The 23,273-nt window shown below is 41.2% G+C and overlaps 1 protein-coding gene across 2 annotated transcripts in view; it reads left to right on the top strand.

Moving 5' to 3' along the window:
* ECRG4 (ECRG4 augurin precursor) overlaps nt 1-23,273 on the top strand; it is a 46,841-nt gene that overhangs the window by 9,615 nt on the left and 13,953 nt on the right. For both annotated transcript variants that reach the window (XM_073614790.1, XM_073614789.1), the window contains exon 2: nt 18,895-19,007. In XM_073614790.1, coding sequence (XP_073470891.1) covers nt 18,926-19,007 — 82 coding nt within the window. In that variant the 5' untranslated portion in view covers nt 18,895-18,925. The remainder of the gene's footprint in view (nt 1-18,894; nt 19,008-23,273) is intronic.

Raw genomic sequence — 23,273 nt, forward strand, 5'->3', positions numbered from 1 at the left:
GTGATGCTTTTAAATCACTTTTCCAAGCTCAGTGAACAGGCCTGGCTGCAGGCAGCACATTAACCATATGATTGCAGACTATTGGGGATCAGGACTCATGTAGCTGCCCTAGCCTTCAGTGCAGCAGGCAGTTTTGTGACAGAGAAACGAATACAACTGGGCCCTGACATTGTGGACCTGCTCACTTTCATAAAAATAAACCAGTCCTGGATCAGCAATGATTTTAAAAATCCCTGCAGCTGATGCTACTGATCCAATTTTTCCTTGTAATCCGTCCCCCCCCACCCAAAAAAAATTGGTATTTCATTTCCAGCAGCCTGCCGCTATTACCAGGTCCTGCCACTTCTCATGGATGGCTGCTGGAACCATTACCAGTCCCTGCCATCCCTCCTGTCCTGCTGTTGCCATCATTTTTGTCTCCTGCTACCTGTCTTGGCCTGCCACCATTACTAGCTCCTGCCACCCTTCCTGTTCCTGTCCCCTGCCAACATTAACAGCTCTCACCATTTCTCCTTCTCTGCTTTCTCTGGACCATTCTGGACTTCCTACCATTACCAGGTTTTGTCACCTCACCAGACCTGCCACTACCACATTTACCATCATCTGACACTTCTCCTGGTCTGTGGCTGCCTCCATTACCAGTGCTTGCCACCCTTACTAGTTTCTGTACTGCTGCTGCTCATTACCATCTCTGTTGGCCTGTCACTGTTACTAGCTTTTGCCACCTTTCCTGGCTTGCTACCATTACCAGCTTCTGACACCTCTGCTGGCCCGACACCATTACCGACTCCTGCCACTTCTTCCAGCCTACCACTGCTACCGTTAACAGCTCTTGCCACCCCTCCTGGCCTGCCACTGCTACCATTACCAGCTCCAGCCACCTTTCTTAGCTTGCCACCATTACCAACTCCTGCCGTCTCTGCTGGCATGTCTTCACTACCAGCTCTGGCCATCTCCGCAGGCCTGCCAACATTACCAGCTCCTGCCTCCTCTCCTGGACTGCAATCATTACTAGCTTTTGCCACCTTTTCTGACCTGCTACCATTAACAGCTCCTCTCCTGGCTTGCCTCCATTATCTGTCCCTGCTACCTCTGATGGCCTGCTGCTACTACCATTTCCAGTTGTCACAGATCAGCCGTAAAGCTGATCTGTCACCTGGTAATCCTGCTAACATGTGAACTGCTCCTACCTTGTAATGACTGTGAACGGTTCACTATTTTACATTGGGAGTCCCTATGTGCACTCTGCTTATATGTCCCTATAAATCCTCCATGCTGAGCAGTACCCTGTCCCTGGAAGTTCCGCTGTGCCCTCTGCTTGCCCATTCCTAGAAATCATGCATGCTGAGATATATCCTGTCCTTGGAAATCCTGCTGTGCACTTATCTCATCTGTCCCTAAAAATGCTGCATGCTGAGCAGTACCCTGTTCCTGGAAGATCCACTGCTCACCTGTTCCTAGAGATCCTGCATGCTGAACAGTACCCTGTCTTTGGAAGTTCTGCTGTGCACTCCTGTTACCTCTCCTGGCCTACCACCCTTACCAACTCCTGCACTCTCCGCTGGCCTGCCATCATTAACAGCTCCTGCCACCTCTGCTGGGCTGCCGCTGCCACCATTACCAGCTGTTGCCACTTCTCCTGGTCTGCCACCATTACCAGCTTCTGCCACTTCTGCTGGCCTACCATCATTACCTGCTCCGGCCATATTTTTTGGTCTGCCTTAATTACCCACTCTTGCTACCATTACCACCTCAAGCAACCTCTGCTGCCTGCTACCATTACCAGCCTCGATAGCCATTATGGTGATCTGGCATTTGAAATGTTTGTTGCAAGATAAATCATACTTTGAGTCTTCTAGTTAGCAGTTTATTCCAGTTCTCAAGCAATATTTATGGCTATTGTCTCCTGGAAAAATACACTCCAAAGTTTTTTGAAAAAAAAATAGATAAAAACTGCCTTGTTTCTTCCTCGTTCATTGTGGTCTAATCAAGCTGCTTACATACTATCCACCAAATTTGTGGCTATTGTCTCTGAAAAAATACACTCCAATTTTTATTTCCTGATAAAAACTGCCTCATCTCTCCTTCTTACATTTTGGCTTAATAAAGCTGCTTACATACTATGCAGCAACTGTACAATATTTGTGGTTATTACCTCTGAAGTCATTCACTCTCATTTTTGCTTCCTGAAAAAACTTGCCTCACCCCTTCTGCTTACAATGTGACCTAATAAACCTACTTACATACTGTGCAGTCACTATACAATATTTGTGGCTTTTGTCTCTAAATAATACTCCCTAATTTTAATTCAATCTTATTTTATTGAGATAGAAAAATTGAGATAAAAAAATTGTACAATAGACATATATGTCATACAATATCACATAAACAGAGATATACATCCTTGCAACATTGGTGTCATACTGTCTCTTGTTTTAGATAATTTGTGAGCTTCGATTGATTTAGTATGAATACTCCCTAATTTTAATTTAATGATAAAACCTACTTTACTGTGGTCTAATCAAGCTGCTTATTTTATTTCATGATAAAAACTGCCTTGCATCTCCATTTTACATTGCTGCTCAATCAAGCTGCTTACATACCCTTCAGCCACTATGCTAGATGTGTGGCTATTGTCTCTGAAATAAAGCCCTCTAATTTTTATTTCAGATAAAAAACTGCTCTATCTCTGGAATGTATGGTTGCAGTTTTGAACTGGTTTTGTAACATTTTAGTAACCTTTTAGTAACATTTTAAGACAATACACTGTGCTGCTTTTTTGAAAATGAAGCTTACAAACTATACTATGAACCGTGTGGCCACTGGCCCATTGGTACGAAGTTGAGGGCTTTAGCTTAATTTTTTAAGCGTATACTTTACCATAGCTTTCAGATCTGTTGCAGGTGCTACTTCCAATTCAGCCCTATTACTGCTTGATAAAAATTCAGATGTCACAGCCAAAACTACCTAAAAAAGCCTTTTCTATAATGAATCAAATTGGGGTGCTGCTGCCTATGTATTTAATAATGTCAAAGTAAAGAATCATACTGTTCCGCAACACCATATGCAGCTTTTGATGGCATCTCCCACACAAAGGATTTGTGTTTTTCCATGTCACCTTTGAAGTTGCATTAAAAGAAAGGCCCTCTCCCCACAGAACAGCATTTTAAAAATGTTGTTTTTTGCATTGGTATATGTCCTCCATGGCAGTGCCAAGCTCCCAATGCACTTTTGCTTACACCCTGATAATTGAACCCAGATACATTAGTTCATCCTTAATTGCTACCATCGTTGATCTAACATTTATTTGAGCTCTGTCTACCTATTCTAATATATGCTTGATTATTACTGTTCTATGTTCCTGCTTAATGCCTGATTGAAGTCATCAGTGGGACACAAACCCATGGAACTGTTAAACGGCCAAACACATTTTGTTGTCTTCCAAAAATGAAGCATAACTCCACTTTTTTTTTTAGAAAAAAACATTCACCTCTGGGTGATCTATGTACATTGCAAGGATTTTAACACACTTTGCTGCAGATTCCTAACTTTTACTTTTGTTATTCTGAAGAGATCACTGTTTGTTCCTCTGTGACCCTAATGGGAGTGGTTTCATAATTATCAACCAGCTACTGCAGCTGTAGAGCTCAAATGAAGAAAACTGCAGGGCCTGCATCCCTTTAGACGTGATTTCCTGTTGGGATTATCTTACCAAAAATGACATTTTTGTTGCAGGGGATGCCATAAATCTGACCTGAATCTTAGTGTAGACTTCTTGGAAAATCAGTGAGTCAATCACACAAGCAGGAAATGATGATGTTTCTGGGGGCGTTCAGGACACAATCTGTGTACAGAACACTTCCAGGTAGCCATATTGCATTCAATTAATATTCAACATTGACACCTATATAACACCTATATAGCCGGAATGCGCCTCGATTTACGTTTCGTCTTACGACGTCATCAGGAAGCCTGATGACGTCGTAAAACGAAACGTACGCCGAGGCGCATTCTGGTCACGTCACTTCCGGGTCCCAAACTTCCAGTTACTGTACTACGGTGGTGGAATGCACGCCGGCCTACGAGAGCAGAGCGGCGGTACATTCCTGCCAATAGTACTGCCAATAGTACTACATGTCAGTGTCCTCAGTGCAGGGAAAAGGCACTTTTAAAAGTAAGCAGCCATTTGGCATTTTTCTATGTATGTTATTTTAAAATAAATGGTTTTACACTATGGAGCCCTCTCTATCTTATTTTTAATGGGATAACCTGGTGGAGAGGAGGTTGTTATTTGGAAGGATAACATGATTCATCTCCCGCCATTACTCAAGCAAGCTTAAAAGACCCACAAACAAAGCCTATTCTGACCTTTTTTTTTAGTTAAAGAGGTCATGTCCTTCTGGTGAGTAGGAAATTCAACCACACACATCGGGTGCAACTGTTCAGTTATCAGCTTATGGTGATGGTGTTGAGTATTGGAAAACATCACAGATAAAAAACATATGGACTTATAAATGGATTGATTTAGTCATGTTTTAATATGTCTGTTTATAAAATGTAAAACTTAAATTATCTAGCACGGAGCACTTTATCCTGTTATATAGGTGTCAATGTTGAATAGTAATTGATTGTTAGTTGCACAAATTAACTTACTAACGCCCCCTACCACTGTCACTGATAATTTCAGTTAGCCTTGCCTACACTTTGAGGGGAGCAGCTTATATATACAAAAGGATTTTTTTCACTTAACTATTTTTTCATTACTTATTCACTTGTACTATGTACAAGATTTTAGTAATGAGAACGGTATTAGCAGTAATCAGCATGGATTCATGAAGAATCGTTCTTGCCAAACCAATCTACTAACCTTGTATGAGGAGGTGAGTTGCCATCTAGATAAAGGAAGGCCCGTAAACGTGGTGTATCTGGATTTTGCAAAAGCATTTGACACAGTTCCCCATAAACGTTTACTGTACAAAATAAGGTCCGTTGGCATGGACCATAGGGTGAGTACATGGATTGAAAACTGGCTACAAGGGCGAGTTCGGAGGGTGGTGATAAATGGGGAGTACTCGGAATGGTCAGGGGTGGGTAGTGGGGTTCCCCAGGGTTCTGTGCTGGGACCAATCCTATTTAATTTGTTCATAAATGACCTGGAGGATGGGATAAACAGTTCAATCTCTGTATTTGCAGACGATACTAGGTTAAGCAGGGCAATAACTTCTCCGCAGGATGTGGAAACCTTGCAAAAAGATCTGAACAAATTAATGGGGTGGGCAACTACATGGCAAATGAGGTTCAATGTAGAAAATAGTAAAATAATGCATTTGGGTGGCAAAAATATGAATGCAATCTATACACTGGGGGGGAGAACCTCTGGGGGAATCTAGGATGGAAAAGGATGGGGGTCCTTTTCGCAGAAGAGAGTTTAACAAGACTCGTGGCCACTCATTAAAATTAGAAGAAAAGAGGTTTAACCTTAAACTACGTAGAGGGTTCTTTACTGTAAGAGTGGCAAGGATGCCGAAATTCCCTTCCACAGGCCGTGGTCTCAGCGGGGAGCATCGATAGCTTCAAGAAACTATTAGATAATCACCTGAATGACCGCAACATACAGGGATATACAATGTAATACTGACACATAATCACACATAGGTTGGACTTGATGGACTTGTGTCATTTTTCAACCTCACCTGCTATGTAACTATGTAACTATTCATAGTGCGAGGTTCACTGTACACAGTCATATTGCATTGCATTTACAGAAAATTACAGCAGCTGCAAAATGAAAAGGAAGGGTAAATTTTAATACCATTCAATTACAATATGACTTGTGTAACAATTGTATATGCTATATATTTATTTTTTATATGCTATTTTTTTCCCATGAAAGTGGAGTTACCCTTTACCAGTTAAGGACCAGCCACCGCAGTTATACTACGGCAGGTTGGCTCCCTTAGGCGAATCGCCATAGCTGTACGTCAGCCACTTTAAGAGCACTAGGGGGCGCTCTGTCTGCCAGGCACCCGCGATCACTCCTGAGAAAGACAGAACTGAGATCTGTCAATGTAATAAATAGACAGATCTCTGTTCTGTCAGGAGAGAGGAGACAGATCTGCTGTTCTTACTGCTTATGAACAGCGATCGGTCTCCTCCTCCAGGCAGTCCCATCCCCCCCACATTTAGAAACACTCCCTAGGACACACATTTAACCCCTTGATCACCCCTCTAGTGTTAACCCCTTCCCTGCTAATGATATTTATACAGTAATCTGTGGCTATTTTTAGCTCTGATCGCTGTAAAATGTCAATGGTCCCAAAAAAGTGTCAAAAGTGTCCGATCTGTCCACTGTAATGTCACAGTCCCGCTAAAAATCGACGATCACTGCCATTACTACTAAACAAAAAATTTATAATAAAAATGCCATAAATCTATCCCCTATTTTGTAGATGCTATAACTTTTGCGCAAATCAATCAATATATGCTTATTGCGATTTTTTTTACCAAAAATATGTAGAATACATATTGGCCTAAACTGAGGAAGAAATTTGTTTTGTTTTTTTTTCATTTATTTTTTGGATATTTATTTTAGCAAAAGGTAAAAAATATTGTTTTTTTTTTTTCAAAATTGTCAGGTTTTTTTTGTTTATAGTGCAAAAAATAAAAACCGCAGAGGTGATCAAATACCACCAAAAGAAATGTACAAAAACGAAAGGAAGGCGCGTGGCCTGATGCATGAATCATAATAAAGAGTTTATTATAATAAACAAATGAGTTAATATGGGGTAGATACTAGGTATTCAAAATTAATGTAATAATTAAAATAGTTAACGACAATGTTGTCACTAGATGGACTGACATAAAATGATACCCATACAAGGGATAAAATGAAGTGAAAACTTGGTTAACACGTTTCGAGGGTTTTCCTCTTCATCAGAACCTTGGTCTGCGCTAATGACGCTGAGTGCTGAGACACCTGAACTGATTACTAGGTCTTCATGACCAATAAAAACATACTACAGACAACTGCATATCCCCTCATGGTGCTGAGAATACTGCGATGTGGAAGGATGAATCCCAACAGTGAAGGATATTCCACTCATATGGTTACACCACTCAACTAGAGTTATACCACCCATCCAGTTATCTCTCTATTATAACACACAGCCCAAGGCTCTGATGAAGAGGAAAACCCTCAAAACATGTTAGTAAAGTATTCACTACATTTTATCCCTCGTATGGGTATCATTTTATATCAGTCCATCTAGTGACAACATTGTTGTTAGCTATTTTTATTATTTTAATGTTGATGGGACAAGGGCCTCATCCCCACAACCCTTGCCTGGTGGTTGTGGGGGTCTGCAGGCGGTGGCCTTATCGGAATCTGGAAGCCTCTTTTAACAAGGGGGCCCCCCCCCCTATGTGAATGGGTAGGGGTACATTGTACCCCTACCCATTCACCCAAAAAAGTGTCAAAAAAGTAAAAATGATAGCACAGTTTTTGACAATTCCTTTATTACAAAAAAAAGTGTCCCGCGATGTTAATCCATCGGCAATCACAACGCCGAAAGTCCCGAAAAAAAAAAAAACGTTAAAACTCTGCCTCCATTGGAGTCACCCCGCCGACTGCAGCCTTTTTGCGGTGACAGCTGTTATATAGCCAAGAGCGGCGCCACCCGGAGACGTAAATGGGTGACCCCGCCCCCTCTGATGTCACATGACGTCAGAAGGGGCGGGGTCACCCGGTTACATCACCGGGTGGCCCTGCCCTTGGCTGTATAACTGCTGTCGGCGGGACACCTCCCATGGAGGTGGAGTTTTTTCTGTTTTTTTTTACCTCAGGACCGTCGACGCTGAGATTGAAGATGGATGGACATCGCGAGACACTTTTTTTACTCCATACTCATTCACATAGGGTGGGATCTGGGGGCTCCCTTGTTAAAGGGGGCTTCCAGATTCCGATAATCCCACCGCCCGCAGAAACCCATAACCACCGGGCAAGGGTTGTGGGGATGAGGCCCTTGTCCTCATCATGTTGAGGGCATGTGGTCTGGTACGATTAAGGAGGGGGGTTCCCCTCGGACAGGTGATGAGCAGTGCCTGGCTTTCTCTATGCATACCGCTTAGAATTAAGGCCAAAAAGTTCTATCTTGGTTTCATCAGACCAGAGAATCTTATTTCTCACCATCCTGGAGTCCTTCAGGTGTTTTTTTAGCAAACTCCATGCAGGCTTTCATGTGTCTTGCACTGAGAAGAGGCTTCCGTTGGGCCACTCTGCCATAAAGCCCCGACTGGTAGAGGACTGCAGTGATGGTTGACTTTCTACAACTTTCTCCCATCTCCCGACTGCATCTCTGGAGCTCAGCCACAGTGATCTTTGGGTTCTTCTTTACCTCTCTCACCAAGGCTCTTCTCCCCCGATAGCTCAGATTGGCCAGACGGCCAGCTCTAGGAAGGGTTCTGGTCGTCCCAAACGTCTTCCATTTAAGAATAATGGAGGCCACTGTGCTCTTAGGAACCTTAAGTGCAACAGAAATTTTTTTGTAACCTTGGCCAGATCTGTGCCTTGCCACAATTCTGTCTATGAGCTCTTCAGGCGGTTCCTTTGAACTCATGATTTTCATTTGCTCTGACATGCACTGTGAGCTGTAAGGTCTTATATAGACAAGTGTGTGGCTTTCCTAATCAAGTCCAATCAGTATAATCAAACACAGCTGGACTCAAATGAAGGTGTAGAACCATCTGAAGGGTGATCAGAAGAAATGGACAGCACCTGAGTTAAATATATGAGTGTCACAGCAAAGGGTCTGAATACTTAGGACCATGTGATATTTCAGTTTTTCTTTTTTAATAAATCTGAAAAAATGTCAACAATTCTGTGTTTTTCTGTCAATATGGGGTGCTGTGTGTACATTAATGAGGAAAAGAATGAACTTAAATGATTTTAGCAAATGGCTACAATATAACAAAGAGTGAAAAATGTAAGGGGGTCTGAATACTTTCCGTCCCCACTGTATATATATATATATATATATATATATATATCTATCAAATAAACTGCCACTAACTAACCTGCCTGCCTAATCTAGCTCAATCTATCTCCGTCCACATACTATACACGGCCGCTTTGTAACCAGCCTTATAAAGTGTGGGAGCGTGGACTTAGTCCCCCTGCCTTTGGCCAATTATGGCTCTCTCAGCAGAGCGCGCTGTGATTGGCCAAAGCATGCAGGTCAGGTCTCGATCGCGCAGTGCATTATGGAGCGCTCTAATTTGCCACGAACGCCCCATATGTTCGGTTTGTTTTGGAACAAATAAACACCCGTTGTTCGAGTCGAACTTACGTTCGACTCGAACCTCGGTCTCATCTCTAAGTACTACATATCCCATGCTACCTTGCTGCCTGCAGTCAGTGATTCCTACACTGACTCTGCATCCTAAAACCCCTCTGTTCAGCGCCTCTGTAGTTAAGGAGCAAGGCTTGTGAAATGTGTAATAATAAACAACAAAACAGTGCAGCGCTCCTCTAAGTGCTAAAACCAAATCAATATAACATTCTCCCCCAATGACAATTCTTGTGCTTAAAAATATAATTTGCCCCAACATATGTATTTTTATAAATAGACTATGTTGTCAAAAGTATTGGGACACCTGCCTTTACACGCACATGAACTTTAATGGCATCCCAGTCTTAGTCCATAGGGTTCAATATTGAGTTGGCCCACCCTTTGCAGCTATAACAGCTTTAACTGTTCTGGGAAGGCTGTCCACAATGTTTAGGAGTGTGTCTATGGGAATGTTCGACCATTCTTCCAGCACATTTGTGAGGTCAGGCACTCATGTGGACGAGAAGGCCTGGCTCACAGTCTCTACTCTAATTCATCCCAAAGGTGTTCTATTGAGTTGAGGTCAGGACTCTGTGCAGGCTAGTCAAATTCCTCCACCCCCTACTCTCTCATCCATGTCTTTATTGACCCTGCTTTATGCACTGGTCCAAATCATTTGGTGGAGGGAAAATTATGGTGTGGGGTTGTATTTCAGGGGTTGGGCTTGGCCCCTTAGTTCAAGTGAAGGAAACTCTTAAGGCACCTGCATACCAAGCCGTTTTGGATAATTTCGTGCTCCCAACTTTGTGGGAACAGTTTGGGGATGGCCACTTCCTGTTCTAAGATGACTGCGCACCAGTCATGACAAGCACCTGCTTGGAATAATTGGTTAATCATACATCATTCTATAAAATCCCTGACAAATTATTAAAAATAAACAATTAAAATATATATTTTTGAATGCATTCTTACTTTACAGCATTTCTTTACACTTGACAAAAACTTTTGCAGAGTACTGTACATATCACAATGGTACTCTATATATCAAGATATCAAATGACATGTGGAATGGGGTCAAACAACTGTTCCGTCCATCCCTGAACTGGTCCCCTAAATTAAATTCTATTTGCCTGTCGGCAGAAAACAAGGCTTCATGCATCAATTAATCTTTGCAATGCCTGGCTGACCCAGTTTCTAATAAAAGTTTTTGCAACAGTGCCATGTTTGCAAAAGTGCCAAATTCATACAATCATCCATCCTTACAATCCGCACACATACACTAAATACAATACAGTATATAGGCTTATACGTATATTTAGGTACATGTTTTTATTTTTCATTATCTGCAAACAATATTACGTTACTTGAGAAAACCAGTGATATAGCCTCCCATCTCAGAAAATTCCAGAGTTTGATGATTTCTGGTGAAAAAAAAAGACGTGAACACATTGAATACCGATTAGATCAGACACAGAGGATTAAAAATCAGAAATGACCTTGATCAGGAAAGGAGAAATTCACTTACTACCAGCTATGGCATTAGAATACATGGAATTGTGTAGCATCATTGTTCTTTATTTCATTGCTTATAGTAGTTCTAGAAAGATGGCAGTTAGCATTCTGTAACCACAAGAAAAGATTAGAGACATAATTCCTGTTTTCTAAAGCTTTATAATGTCAATGATAAAGATGATAGATAATACTTTTATTAAAAACTTGGAGATTTCATAAAATAGGCATGTCATTTATATATGCTATTCGGAGCATAGCTGCAATGTAAGTATTAAAGTATAAGTATAGCCAAAACACTTTTTTGTTATGGATAGAGAGAAGAAGAATTAGAACATCTGTAAGGTTTTTTTTTTCACAGTAATTTATTTTGAAGATTTTGAAAAGTTAAGAGAACACATTATGGAAAAAGGGAAGGCGGAAGTAAAAAAATAAAGGTAAGAAGAGAATAGAAGGGTTCCTGGCTTGTCATAAAGTTAAAACAACATATGTTCACTAACATAAAAGACACAAGATCAGGTATTATGTCTGGTAATGTCAATTATCTAGTTCTACAGGAACATAAATGTGGGATTTAAATGAGCATTATGGAGATTCTGTATGTGTTTGTGTGAATATGAGAAGGTAATTGAAGATTTGATGAGAGGGTAATGAAGTGAGCCCAATAGGTATCCACTAAATCATTCCACTGTCCATACCAGATGAATCATGAGATTTTGGGAATCCTGGTGTATTGAGTTATGAGGGTTTATTCAAGGAGATGGTGCTAAAAAGGGGTGTGATTAAAAAGGTGCCAATAAAGAAGGTAAAGATTGATGGGGCAGGGAAAGAAAGGGGATAGGAGTGCATTTGCATTTGTACAAAGCAATCAAGGCTAGATATTCTGGCAAAGGTCAGCGTTAACGAGAGGGGAAGAGGAAAATAAGGACTTCCCTTGAGCTGACTAAGAGTACAAGGAGTTAGCCCACATGACAGTTATGCTGTGCTCAAGAATAAGGGATCCCAATGCATTTTAAATAGCAGCTCAGTTTGTGTATCATAGTTTAGAAGCCATTATATGTTTATAAGTGACAGTGATACTGTGACGTATGCAGCAGACCCATGTTTGGTAGTATTTATCTAATTTATCTTGTGCTATAAGTTTTTCTATTTCATTGGTTTTGTTTATTCTAGTGAACCACTACCTTCAGGCTAACAGGTTGATGTGACCACCAGTGAATAGTAATACACTGTCTAGCTGCATTGGCCATGTGCATAGTCCAAGATTTTACATAATACTTGCATGGTATGGAAGAGTGGTGTAAAAGTTATTGGGCTGGCATGTACAATAAGTTGCCATATATGGCAGCAACAGTTTGGTGGACTTTTGTAAAGAAAGAGGTAAGAAAGGTCACTACCACCATACAGTATCTCACAAAAGTCAGTACACCCCTCACGTTTTTGTAAATATTTTATTATATCTTTTCATGTGACAACACTGAAGAAATTACACTTTGCTACAATGTAAAGTAGTGAGTGTACAGCTTGTATAACAGTGTAAATTTGCTGTCCCCTCAAATTAACTCAACACACAGCCATTAATGTCTAAACCGCTGGCAACAAAAGTGAGTACACCCCTAAGTGAAATTGTCCAAATTGGGCCCAAAGTCTCAATATTTTGTGTGGCCACCATTATTTTCCAGCACTGCCTTAACTCTCTTGGGCATGGAGTTCACCAGAGCTTCACAGGTTGCCACTGGAGTCCTTTTCCACTCCTCCATGACAACATCACGGAGCTGGTGGATGTTAGAGACCTTGCGCTCCTCCACCTTCCGTTTAAGGATGCCCCACAGATGCTCAATAGGATTCAGGTCTGAAGACATGCTTGGCTAGTCCATCACCTTTATCATCAGCTTCTTTAGCAAGGCAGTGGTTGTCTTGGAGGTGTGTTTGGGGTCATTATCATGTTGGCATACTGCCCTGTGGCCCAGTCTTTGAAGGGAGGGGATCATGCTCTGCTTCAGTATGTCACAGTACATGTTGGCATTCATGGTTCCTTCAATGAACTGTAGCTCCCCAGTGCCGGCAGCACATATGCAGCCCCAGACCATGACACTTCCACCACCATGTTTGACTGTAGGCAAGACACACTTGTTTTTGTACTCCTCACCCAGTTGCTGCCACACACGCTTGACACCATCTGAACCAAATAAGTTTATCTTGGTCTCATCCGACCACAGGGCATGGTTCCAGTAATCCATGTCCTTAGTCTGCTTGTCTTCAGCAAACTGTTTGCAGGCTTTCTTGTGCGAAGAGGCTTTCTTCTGGATCGACAGCCATGCAGACTAATTTTATGCAGTGTGCAGTGTATGGTCTGAGCACTGACAGGCTGATCACCCCACCCCTTCAACCTCTGCAGCAATGCTGGCAGCACTCATACGTCTATTTCCCAAAGACAACCTCTGGATATGACACTGAGCACGTGCATTCTACTTCTTTGGTCAACCATGGCGAGGCCTGTTCTGAGTGGAACCCGTCCTGTTAAACTGCTGTATAGTCTTGGCCAACGTGCTGCAGCTCAGTTTCAGGGTCTTGGCAATCTTCTTATAGCCTAGGCCATCTTTATGTAGAGCAACAATTCTTTTTTTCAGATCCTCAGAAAGTTCTTTGCCATGAGGTGCCATGTTGAACTTCCAGTGACCAGTATGAGAGAGTCAAAGCGATAACACCAAATTTAACACACCTCCTCCCCATTCACACCTGAGACCTTGTAACACTAACGAATCACATGACATTGGGGAGGGAAAATAGCTAGTTGGACCCAATTTGGACATTTTCACTTAGGGGTGTACTCACTTTTGTTGCCAGCAGTTTAGACATTAATGGCTGTGTGTTGAGTTATTTTGAGGGGACAGCAAATTTACACTGTTATGCAAGCTGTACACTCACTACTTTACATTGTAGCAAAGTGTCATTTCTTCAGTGTTGTCACATGAAAATATATAATAAAATATTTACAAAAATGTGAGGGGTGTACTCACTTTTGTGAGATACTGTATGTGCAGTAAAGTACCCACATCTTTCTTACAACTCCGACATTTGTTGGGTATTGAGGGTAAAAACATGTGTACAAGCGACAGGGTCTTGTACTGTCTGGAACACAATATGCAAGAAGTCTTCTGAATTGAGATTTTTAAGGACCATTTATTAAGAGTAGTGTTGATTTTTTTTCCTCGTCCTCCTATAGATTAAGAGCTAGATCCACCTCCCAAGCCTTGCAGGTTAAACTCATATTGGGTAGGATGGGCCAAAAACAAGCTGGAGTATACAATGGATATTAAACATCTTTAGGGAGTTTCTTATGTGCATATTGATTCTAGTGGTGTAGGTGATCATGTGTAACAATGCCATATCAAGGGGTTGTTCAAGAAAAGTCAGATTTGCAGGTACAACCACATTGGAAGTGGGTCTTTGCACATATTTCCATTAATGCTGTATTTTTGAAAGAATTGGTAGATTTGGAGTTGGGAGTGGAGGCATTGTTTTTTTTTATTGAAAGTTTAAGGTCAAGCTAGAGATGCAAGAGGGTAATTATGATACAGAGAGGGATTCGCAAGCTGCAGAAAAGGTTGCCAGCATAGTATCTATAGGCAAATGGTTAAAGTTTGCTTTTTTAACATGTTTGTGGGTCATTCACAGCAGGGAGTCCAATGGTTGCTATGCCACCACATAGTCTAAACCTACCCAATTTTTATGTGTTAAGTAAATATTCCAATGAACTACCTGTATGAGTTGGCAGGCCCAAAAGCATTTTTTTTTAGAACTGGGAGACCTATGCCTCCCTCTAGGTAGTGTTTGGTTTGTGAGGATAATTTTAGTAGTGGGGTTATTACAGATAAAAGCAGAAAGGTTCCATGCATTGAAGGAAAAAATCTATTGGTAAAAGTATCGGTAGGGTTTAAAAACATGCAGGAACATTGGTATTGTATTTATCTTCAATTCAGCCACTCTATTGAACCAAGAGAGATGTAATGTTGTCCAAATCTTGAAGAATTTCCTAAATTAGCGTGGTATAGTTGCAAGCATACATTTCTGCTAATTTTGAAGGAAGCTATACGCCCAAATATGTAATTGCATCTGCTTTCCACACAAAATAAATTTTGTTCACACTGTTGCACCATTGTTAAGGTGTTAAGGGTAGGGTTATGTTCAAGGCAAAACATTTGGGATAATCTATTTTCAGATTGGAGAGCTGAGGGAACTCTTTTAATGCTTGTAATAACTTGGGATGCATGAGATGTGATTCCTTGAACAATAAGACATAGTTAGTCTAGCTTATATTCTCTACCTGCTATAAATAAAGGATAAGATCACCTTTGTAAGATTAATAATAAACGCACATTTTGCAGGAGATCGCAGGTGCCATATAGAACTCCTGAAGAGGGTCTGTGTAAACTGTCTGCTCATACCTCAGATAAGCAGGCAGTTACACTCTGACAGGAAGAGACAATAAACTACCTAGCACACTCAACAGAGCCCTAGTAATTAATTGAGCATTACAAGCCGACAGCCACAAAGGCTGTCGGTAGTTGCAGTTCTCCCATTCACAGACCTCTGTGAATGAATTACACGGCCGGGCAGGCGAAGCCCTGCACTGATTCGTTTTTTATTAAATTGTGACAGCGAGATTGGGGAGAAAAACCCCTGCTTGCTCTCACTAGAAGCAGTGGATCTTGGAGTGGCTGCAGTAGTGGGAATGTGTTACATGTTCCACCCTAAAAATGGGTGGAGCATGTAACATGTTCCCAAACGCGAACTTATCCTTTAAGCTCTTGATATCAGAGTCCACATTAAGGCGTCTAAAAAAGGGGCTTCAGATTGAGTATAAATATTACTGTAGATAATAGCCAACCTTACCAGGTTCCATTTTGTGTTGTGAAAGCATTGAAGTGGTGCCCGTTTACCTTTACCATGGTGCAGGGTTTGGATTAAAGAGCTAGAATTCTGATGGCCAGGATGTTTCTCATACCTATTGGAGTAAGGACTGCTTTTATATGATCATACATCACTCTATCAAAGGCATCTTTGGCATCCATTGATATAAAGAATCTTGCTTTTTGATGTTTAGATGCTCAACAATGGATGTTTAAAGCTTTCAGGGTACCACCCCATACTTCATTCCTTGGGACAAATCCAACCTGCACTGGAGTGATCAGGGAGGGTAGCAATTCACCAAAATATTGACATACAGCTTGATGTCTACATTGAGGAGTAAAATGAGCCTATAATTTGAAGCTAGTGTATGTTTTTTCTTGGCTTTGGCAGGGCTGTAAAATAACAAGGTGGGAAGATGTGGGAAATTCGGTATGGAGTTAAAGGCTTTTAAAAATGAGTAGCTAAAAAGTGTTTCAAGGTCATTTGGGCCTGGACTTCCACCTGTTTTCATATATCTCAGTGCTAATTGGAGTTCCTTCAGTTCTACTGACCAGTCGTCATGCTACAGTGTTGGATATGGCGATGGACTAAATTGTGATAGAAATTCCATATGTTCTCTGGTTTCTGGTTAAAGTGGTTTTAAAGTTTAAACATTTTTACCTTAATGCATTTCTTGCATTAAGGTTAACATTTTTCCAGTAGGAGCTTCGCCCCCTCACCCCCCATACTTACCTGGGTTCTCACTCGATCCAGCACTGTTCCCTTCTATAGCAGCTCTCTTTCTGCTCTCACAGGATTTGCAGAGCTAGCGAGAGCCATTGTCAGTCAAACCTCATGGTGAGGGAGTAGGGGGCGGGGCCGAGCCATGCTGTGTGGGTCTATGGATGCAGACAGTGAGGCTTGGAATCGAGCCCACACATGCACCCCCATAGGAAGTGGCTTTCTATAGAGGAGCACAAAGAAAAGGAAGAGCCCAAAGCACTGGTGGGGGACCCCAGAAGAGGATGATTGTGGCCACTCTTTGCAATTCCAGGTAAGTATAACATGTTTGTTATTAAAAAAAAAAAGACTTTACGATCGCTTTAAAAGAGAAGCATGGTATTAAAAAAAAGTAAACACATACTGACCTAGATGGATGCAGCATTGGTCTGATGTTGCATCTATCCCCTGCCGCCTTGACTGAGAGCTGAGCGATCAAAGATCACTGATCACTTAGTTCTCTGTCTTCACTGAGCAGAGAATTGGCGACTATCAGTCACTGGCTCTCTGCTCTGCCCCCCCCCCCCAACCCTCACTGGAGCACCGGGCTGTAAAGGGGGCAGGAGTGGCTGGCTCAGACTCTCAGCTGAGAGGTGGAGCCACCTTCCAGTCAGGAATCTTCTGGGCGGATCGCTCCAGAGTCTGAAGCAGCTATGTGACAACAGCCATCTGTGGACATTAGCCCACTGTTGGCCAAATACAGGTCACAGGTGTGCAGAACCAAGTGCACTCCTGTAACCCGCAGAAGCAGGACCTAAAGAGCTTTGGCCCTACTTCTCCTGCAAGAATGGGTGACTGTCATCTGTTGGTGTAATTAGGTTGTACAGCTGTTTGTAGCATGTTTGGAAATTGCTGTGTAATAGCTGATGCAGAAGTGCAACTTGCCTGTTTTTTATCTGATGCTCTCAATGGTAAGGGTGGTTCAATTGGCTCAGAGCATTCTGGCTAATAGTCTGCTAACCTTAATGCTATGTTCTTAGAATAATTTATGGCTTGGTGCAAAATAGCATACCATTTTTTCCCTAGTTCTCCAAAAGGTTTTGGCAGGCCTTTGTAAGTTCAGCAAGGGTGTCAGCTGTTTTTGTTTTCTGGGTTGACTTCAGGAGTCACATGCGGTCGGTAAGTGTGGAAATGCGGGCTTGGTGTTTTTTATTTATCTATGCTGACATGGAAAAAAATCGCCACATATGATGCTCTTGTGAGCCTCCAATACAGTTATTGTCACATGTATTATTGAAAGACAAATACTTTGGCTACATCTAGTAGCCAAATACAGTATCTAGTGATTCAAAGTAAGTGATTCTAGTAAGTCAAAGGAAAATATTCTTCCAGTACAGGAAACAGAATAATATTTTTTTCCCCATTTGCACAGAACAAATGTACATCCACTTTCACTAAGTGAATTGCTATGCAGATTTTACAGAAAGTACATACCTAAATCTGACATTTTACTGACTGCCTCAGAAGGATTACTTGGATAATCTCAGTGATGGAACAGGCCAGACAGATGATTAGGAAGTGAACAAACTCCTAAAGAGAGCTCCAGCCCCCCACCCAAAAATTAAAAGTCAGAAGCTACAAATACTGCAGCTGCTGACTTTTAATATTAGGACACTTACCTGTCCCAGGGATCCCGCAATGTCGGCACCCCAGCCGATTTTTTAATTGGCTTTTGGGTGCTGCCGCCACCATTTCTTGTAAGGTAAACTTACAGTGGAGGGGGCAAGGAAGCAAAAAAGCGGAGCTTACCTGTTTGGGTGGAGCTCCGCTTTAAGCTGGCCATGCATTATACAATTTTCTTATTCAATTTCCTTTATATTTACCTTCAACTATGTAGTGCAAGGGCCTGCCTGATTGAATACAAATTTAAAGTGTTTAGGTTTGACCTCATATTATACGGTTTTGGTAAATCTAAAGGCAAAATGTAAAAGATGGTTGTATAATGTAAATGGCCAAACTAGAAATGATACAACTGGGAAAAAAAAGCTTTATTACATAGGGAACCACTCAATCACTACCTTTCTTTTGGGAAAAAAATACAGCCAATATTATTTTATTTAAAAAAAAAATAGTGATTAAAATGTGCGCATTTATTCAAATGTTAGTAACTTAATTGGAAGCTAAATTTTCTAGTTCAAAATGATGCTGTTTGTAAACTGTATGTGAACGGCTGTAGAACTCCAAGAAAAGCAACTACAAGACACTGTATGAGTTTTCAGCCAGATGTCATACAGTACAAATTCATTACTGGCAGCATTCATCTGAATGGCCTGAAGTAACCTTTCACAAAAAGAGTTTACTACTGAAAAAAATCATTCAGTCCTGTGCCTCCCCTGTATTCCCTCCTACTTATTAAAGTTTCTCACTATTGCTCATGCTTTTCTAGATACAGCGAAAAAGGGATCTGCCCCAGCAAGATGGGTTTACTTACTTTCCTACAGCAGCGCTTTGGACTCTCCTGCTTGATCCTTGTATTGCTTGTTGTACTTACATGCCCTGGTGAGTATTGGAGTATTTTCCCCTTATAATGGCCTTGTCACTTATCTTTTACGGAATTACATATACTGTACACCTGCACCTGTACAAATACCAGCAGATGTCATAAGTATTTAATACCCAGAAGGTTATCAATATCAATAGGAATAATTGATATTAAAAATCATTATTATTAATATATTTTAATAATATAATGTAAATGATATTAAACAACACAAGAGGATGATTGAGAAGATATGGTAGAATGCTGCCCATTACTCTTTGATTTGTTAAAGCAAAACTCCTGTGTGAGAAGGTTTTGATCAATGCAGCAATTTGATGACTTTACATACAGAGAAGCTGAATAGGTTTGGCTTCACTGCTTGGAACTATTTTGTGGCACACAAGCCAAGGGATGGATGCTTTCATTTAAGCCTGTTTTGCTTTGTGAGGCAATTTTATATACTGAATATATGATTGAATGCAACTTGTATTATTGTTAGATTCTTACAGAAAGGGTCAGGTAAACATTTAAATGCAAAGAAAAAAAGTCTTAATAAACTATAAAACACTTTTGAGCCTAATTTCATACAAGAGGTCTACATATAATACTTTTTGTCTGAGTAGAAATTTTTTCTGCAATGCTCCCTTTACAGAACCCATTTTGCTTTTCATGTATGAAATGGTTCTTTGCAGAACAAAAAGTGTATATTCAACAATAAAAAAAAAAAAAAAAATCAGTTTAAAAATGTATTATTTTAAAGCTCAACTCCAGGCTTAGTTTCCCTTGCAAGCATATTGTCCCTCCCTCCAAGCCTTCACAATGTTTTATGCTTTTTCTTTTGTATACTTATTACTTACCTTTGCCAGATGTCTTCAGGCCAATCACTTGATGCACATGGTACTCCTTCTTAGAGCTGCTCTCTGTAACTTTACAATGCATCCTCAGGTTTCCGGGTTATATGATGCTTGGCATCACCGAACCTGGAAGTTTGGGGACATTTTGTGCAGGGGACTGCTTTGGATTGAAGGTAAGTATTGTAGCAAAAGCAGTTTTTTCCCAACAAGGAGAAAATGTATTTAAATTCAAATAATGTGAATAAAATAGTATGTGATATTACCAATGTCGAAGAACATATTTTCACTGAAGGTCTTTTACAGTGGGAAAAATAATAATTTGATCCCCTGCAGATTTTGTAAGTTTGCCCACTTACAAAGAAATGAAGGGTCTATAATTTTTATTAGGCTCCAAGAGTAAAAAACATCCATATTATTTATAAAAAAGAAAATGAAAAGTCAGTGACATGACGCTGGTGTATGCTTGGACGTGACGGCCATCTTGCTGGTGGGGACTGCTGGAAATTTTTACAAGTAAATGTGTTTTTTGCTCTTGGAGCATGTGAGTTTATCTCCTTTTATTTACAATCAATGTTACCTGACATACTGCATCATGAGGTTTATTAATTTATACCTATATGGGATTGATTAATCTGCGGTGATCATTGTTGGAGTATTTTAATAAGAAGGTTTTAATTGAGAATCGCTATATTCGTACCCTGCTTGCTGTCCTTGACCTGGATGTGTGGAGATTGAGGAGCTTTCCATATTATTAAACTGCTCATGTGGCCTTTGTAATGAGGGTTCATTAAGGAGGGTAAGCGGCAGTGTGATCGGGTGCCGATGAAGCTTTCTTTCTTTTTCACCTTCTGCTAACCATCTTGTGAATTGTGTGGAACACTATCCTTTGGATTTATTTTCTATGGACTTGTTTTACAAGCGCTGCACCTTACTTATAAAACATGACTTAGTACTTGGTGGAGAAACCCTTGTTGGAAAGCACAGAGGTAAGACGTTTCTTGTAGTTGGTTACCAGGTTTACACTTATCCCAGGAGGGATTTTGGTCCACTCTTTTTTACAGATCTTCTCTAAATCCTTAAAGTGTTGCTAAACCCAGGACCCTGCATTCACTATATCTAGTCTCCCACAGTACACAGAACAGTTTGGCAATGCAATCATTTTAATAAATATAAACTGCTAAACACCTTTTCTCATCAGCAGTCTATAGAAATCTTATGACTTCTATCAGATCCTGATTAAAGCTTATAGGAGGAGTTTTCATACTGCACTGAACAGTCCTATCAGGATCCAGGACCCCTGACCCTCTGTCTGGACAGTGCTGATTGGCCATGTGCTGATAACATGCACTCTCCCAAGACGCAAAAAAAACTCTCTAGCAATACACACCAAACTGAGCATGTACAGTCTGAATCCAGTAACTCTGTCTTATCCTGACATGTTCTCGAGTCAGTGGAAGAAGAGGAGGATCTGTGCATACAAGATCAAGACCTTCAGTGTTCTGTCTGAGGGAAGAAGGTTCTCATGGAAGATTTTGCAATACTTGGCCCCGTCCACTGGTCCCTCAATGCGGCAGAGTCGGCCTGTACTTTTAGCAGAGAAACAGCCCCAAATCATGTTTCCACCTCCATGCTTGACTGTAGGGATGGTTTTCGTAAGGTCATAGTCAGCATTATTCTTCCTCCAAACACAGTGAGTCGAGTTAATGCCAGAGATCTCAATTTTGGTCTCATCTGACCACAGCACTATCTCCCAATCCTTCTCTGAATCATTTAGATGTTCACTGGCAAACTTCAGATGGGCCCGTACATGTGCCTTCTTGAGGAGGAGGACCTTGAGGGCACTGAAGGATTTCAATTCATGGCTGCGTTTTGTTACCAATGGTTTGTTTGGTTACTGTGGTCCCAACTGCCTTGAGATCATTCACAAGCTCCTCCTGTGTAGTTCTGGGCTTGTGTAGCTTTGCAGGTGTATTGGACCACCTGGTTAGAATTTTAAAATGAGTCTCCTGTATCCTCGTACAGATTGAGGATTTATATGTGAATCGGATGATATGTTGTCTGTGATGCAAACTGAATGTACGATTTAGGTCCTGCTCCCATGTACTGAGACAGTGTATTTGATGATTCTCTTGGGGTGCAATCAGCAATTGGTAGGTGGCGGATAATACATGCGGCATATTGCCCTCCTCCGAGCAATATTCTTCCAAAGTGGTCAGAGTTTGACAAAAGTTCCCCGGTAGTGGTAAGGATTTGAGAAAGTGGCTGAGTTGGAGAGCTCTCCAAAAGTCCAGCCGAAAGAATCCATTCGAGTTCATGAGATCAGAAATCGATGGCCAATGTCCAGCCATTAGAAAGTGAGAAGCATGGAAGCAACCAGAATTTATCAAAAAGTGTGACTGGATGCATCCTTGTGTACAAAGTGGGTTTCCTAGTATCGGAAAGAGTGGTAAGTGTACCAATGCTAGTCAGGGAGGAGCAAAGTCGTGTATTCTGAACAATCAGAAGATGATTTTTCATAGGTTTTGGCAGCAACTGGTAACAACAGGGTGCCCTACCAAGAAGTATGTCACTCTGGGACTGGTCCCACTGGGGCCATAGCTTAGTAGCTTGGTGACGATTCCAGTCAATAAGTCTACTCAAATGTATTGCTTGATAATATGTAGGTAGGTCTTGTATCGCTAGTCCTCCATACTGTTTGGGTAGCGAAAGCTGTTGTCTGTTTAAGCGTGGTCGTTTGTGTGCCCAAATGAAGTTAGAAAATAATGCCCGTGTTTGTTTAAAGTAGGTAGAAGGGATATGTATCGGTAAAGTTTGTAGGAGGTATAGGAATTTGGGTAGAATATTAATCTTAAGGATGTTGCAGCTACCGAACCATGAATGTAGTCCAGCATGCCATTTATTTAGCAGGGCTCGAACGTTCTTTAACAATGAGGAAAATTTAGGTCAAATATTTGTGACAATTTAGGGGGGATATACGTCCCTAGGTATTTCAGTGCTGATTTAGTCCATTTTAATTTAAAGCTCGCTTTCTGCGACAGAAGGGGCTGCGGAACTCCCTCTCCCATTGCTTCAGACTTGGTGAAATTGAGTTTCAAATTTGAAAGGGCCCCATATCTCTTGAATTCACGAAAAAGGTTTGGTAAAGAAATTGAAAGGTTTGTAAAAGAGAACAGCATGTCATCTGCGTATGCCGATACTTTCTGCTGGGTATCCTCAACCACCATTCCCGTGACCTCTGGGTTTAGGCGTATGGTGCAAAGAAAGGGTTCTAGTGACAGGGTGAAGAGGAGAGGCGACGGGGGCAACCCTGCCGCATCCCATTTGCAATCATGAAGGGTTCTGACAAGACACCATTAGCTCAGACCCGAGCAGAGGGTTTAGAGTAAAGTGTGGATATCCAGTTAAGCATGGTGTGGCCGAACCCCGCATACC

This window comes from Aquarana catesbeiana, linkage group LG02 (assembly GCF_042186555.1).
Source record: "Aquarana catesbeiana isolate 2022-GZ linkage group LG02, ASM4218655v1, whole genome shotgun sequence".
Lineage (NCBI taxonomy): Eukaryota > Metazoa > Chordata > Amphibia > Anura > Ranidae > Aquarana > Aquarana catesbeiana.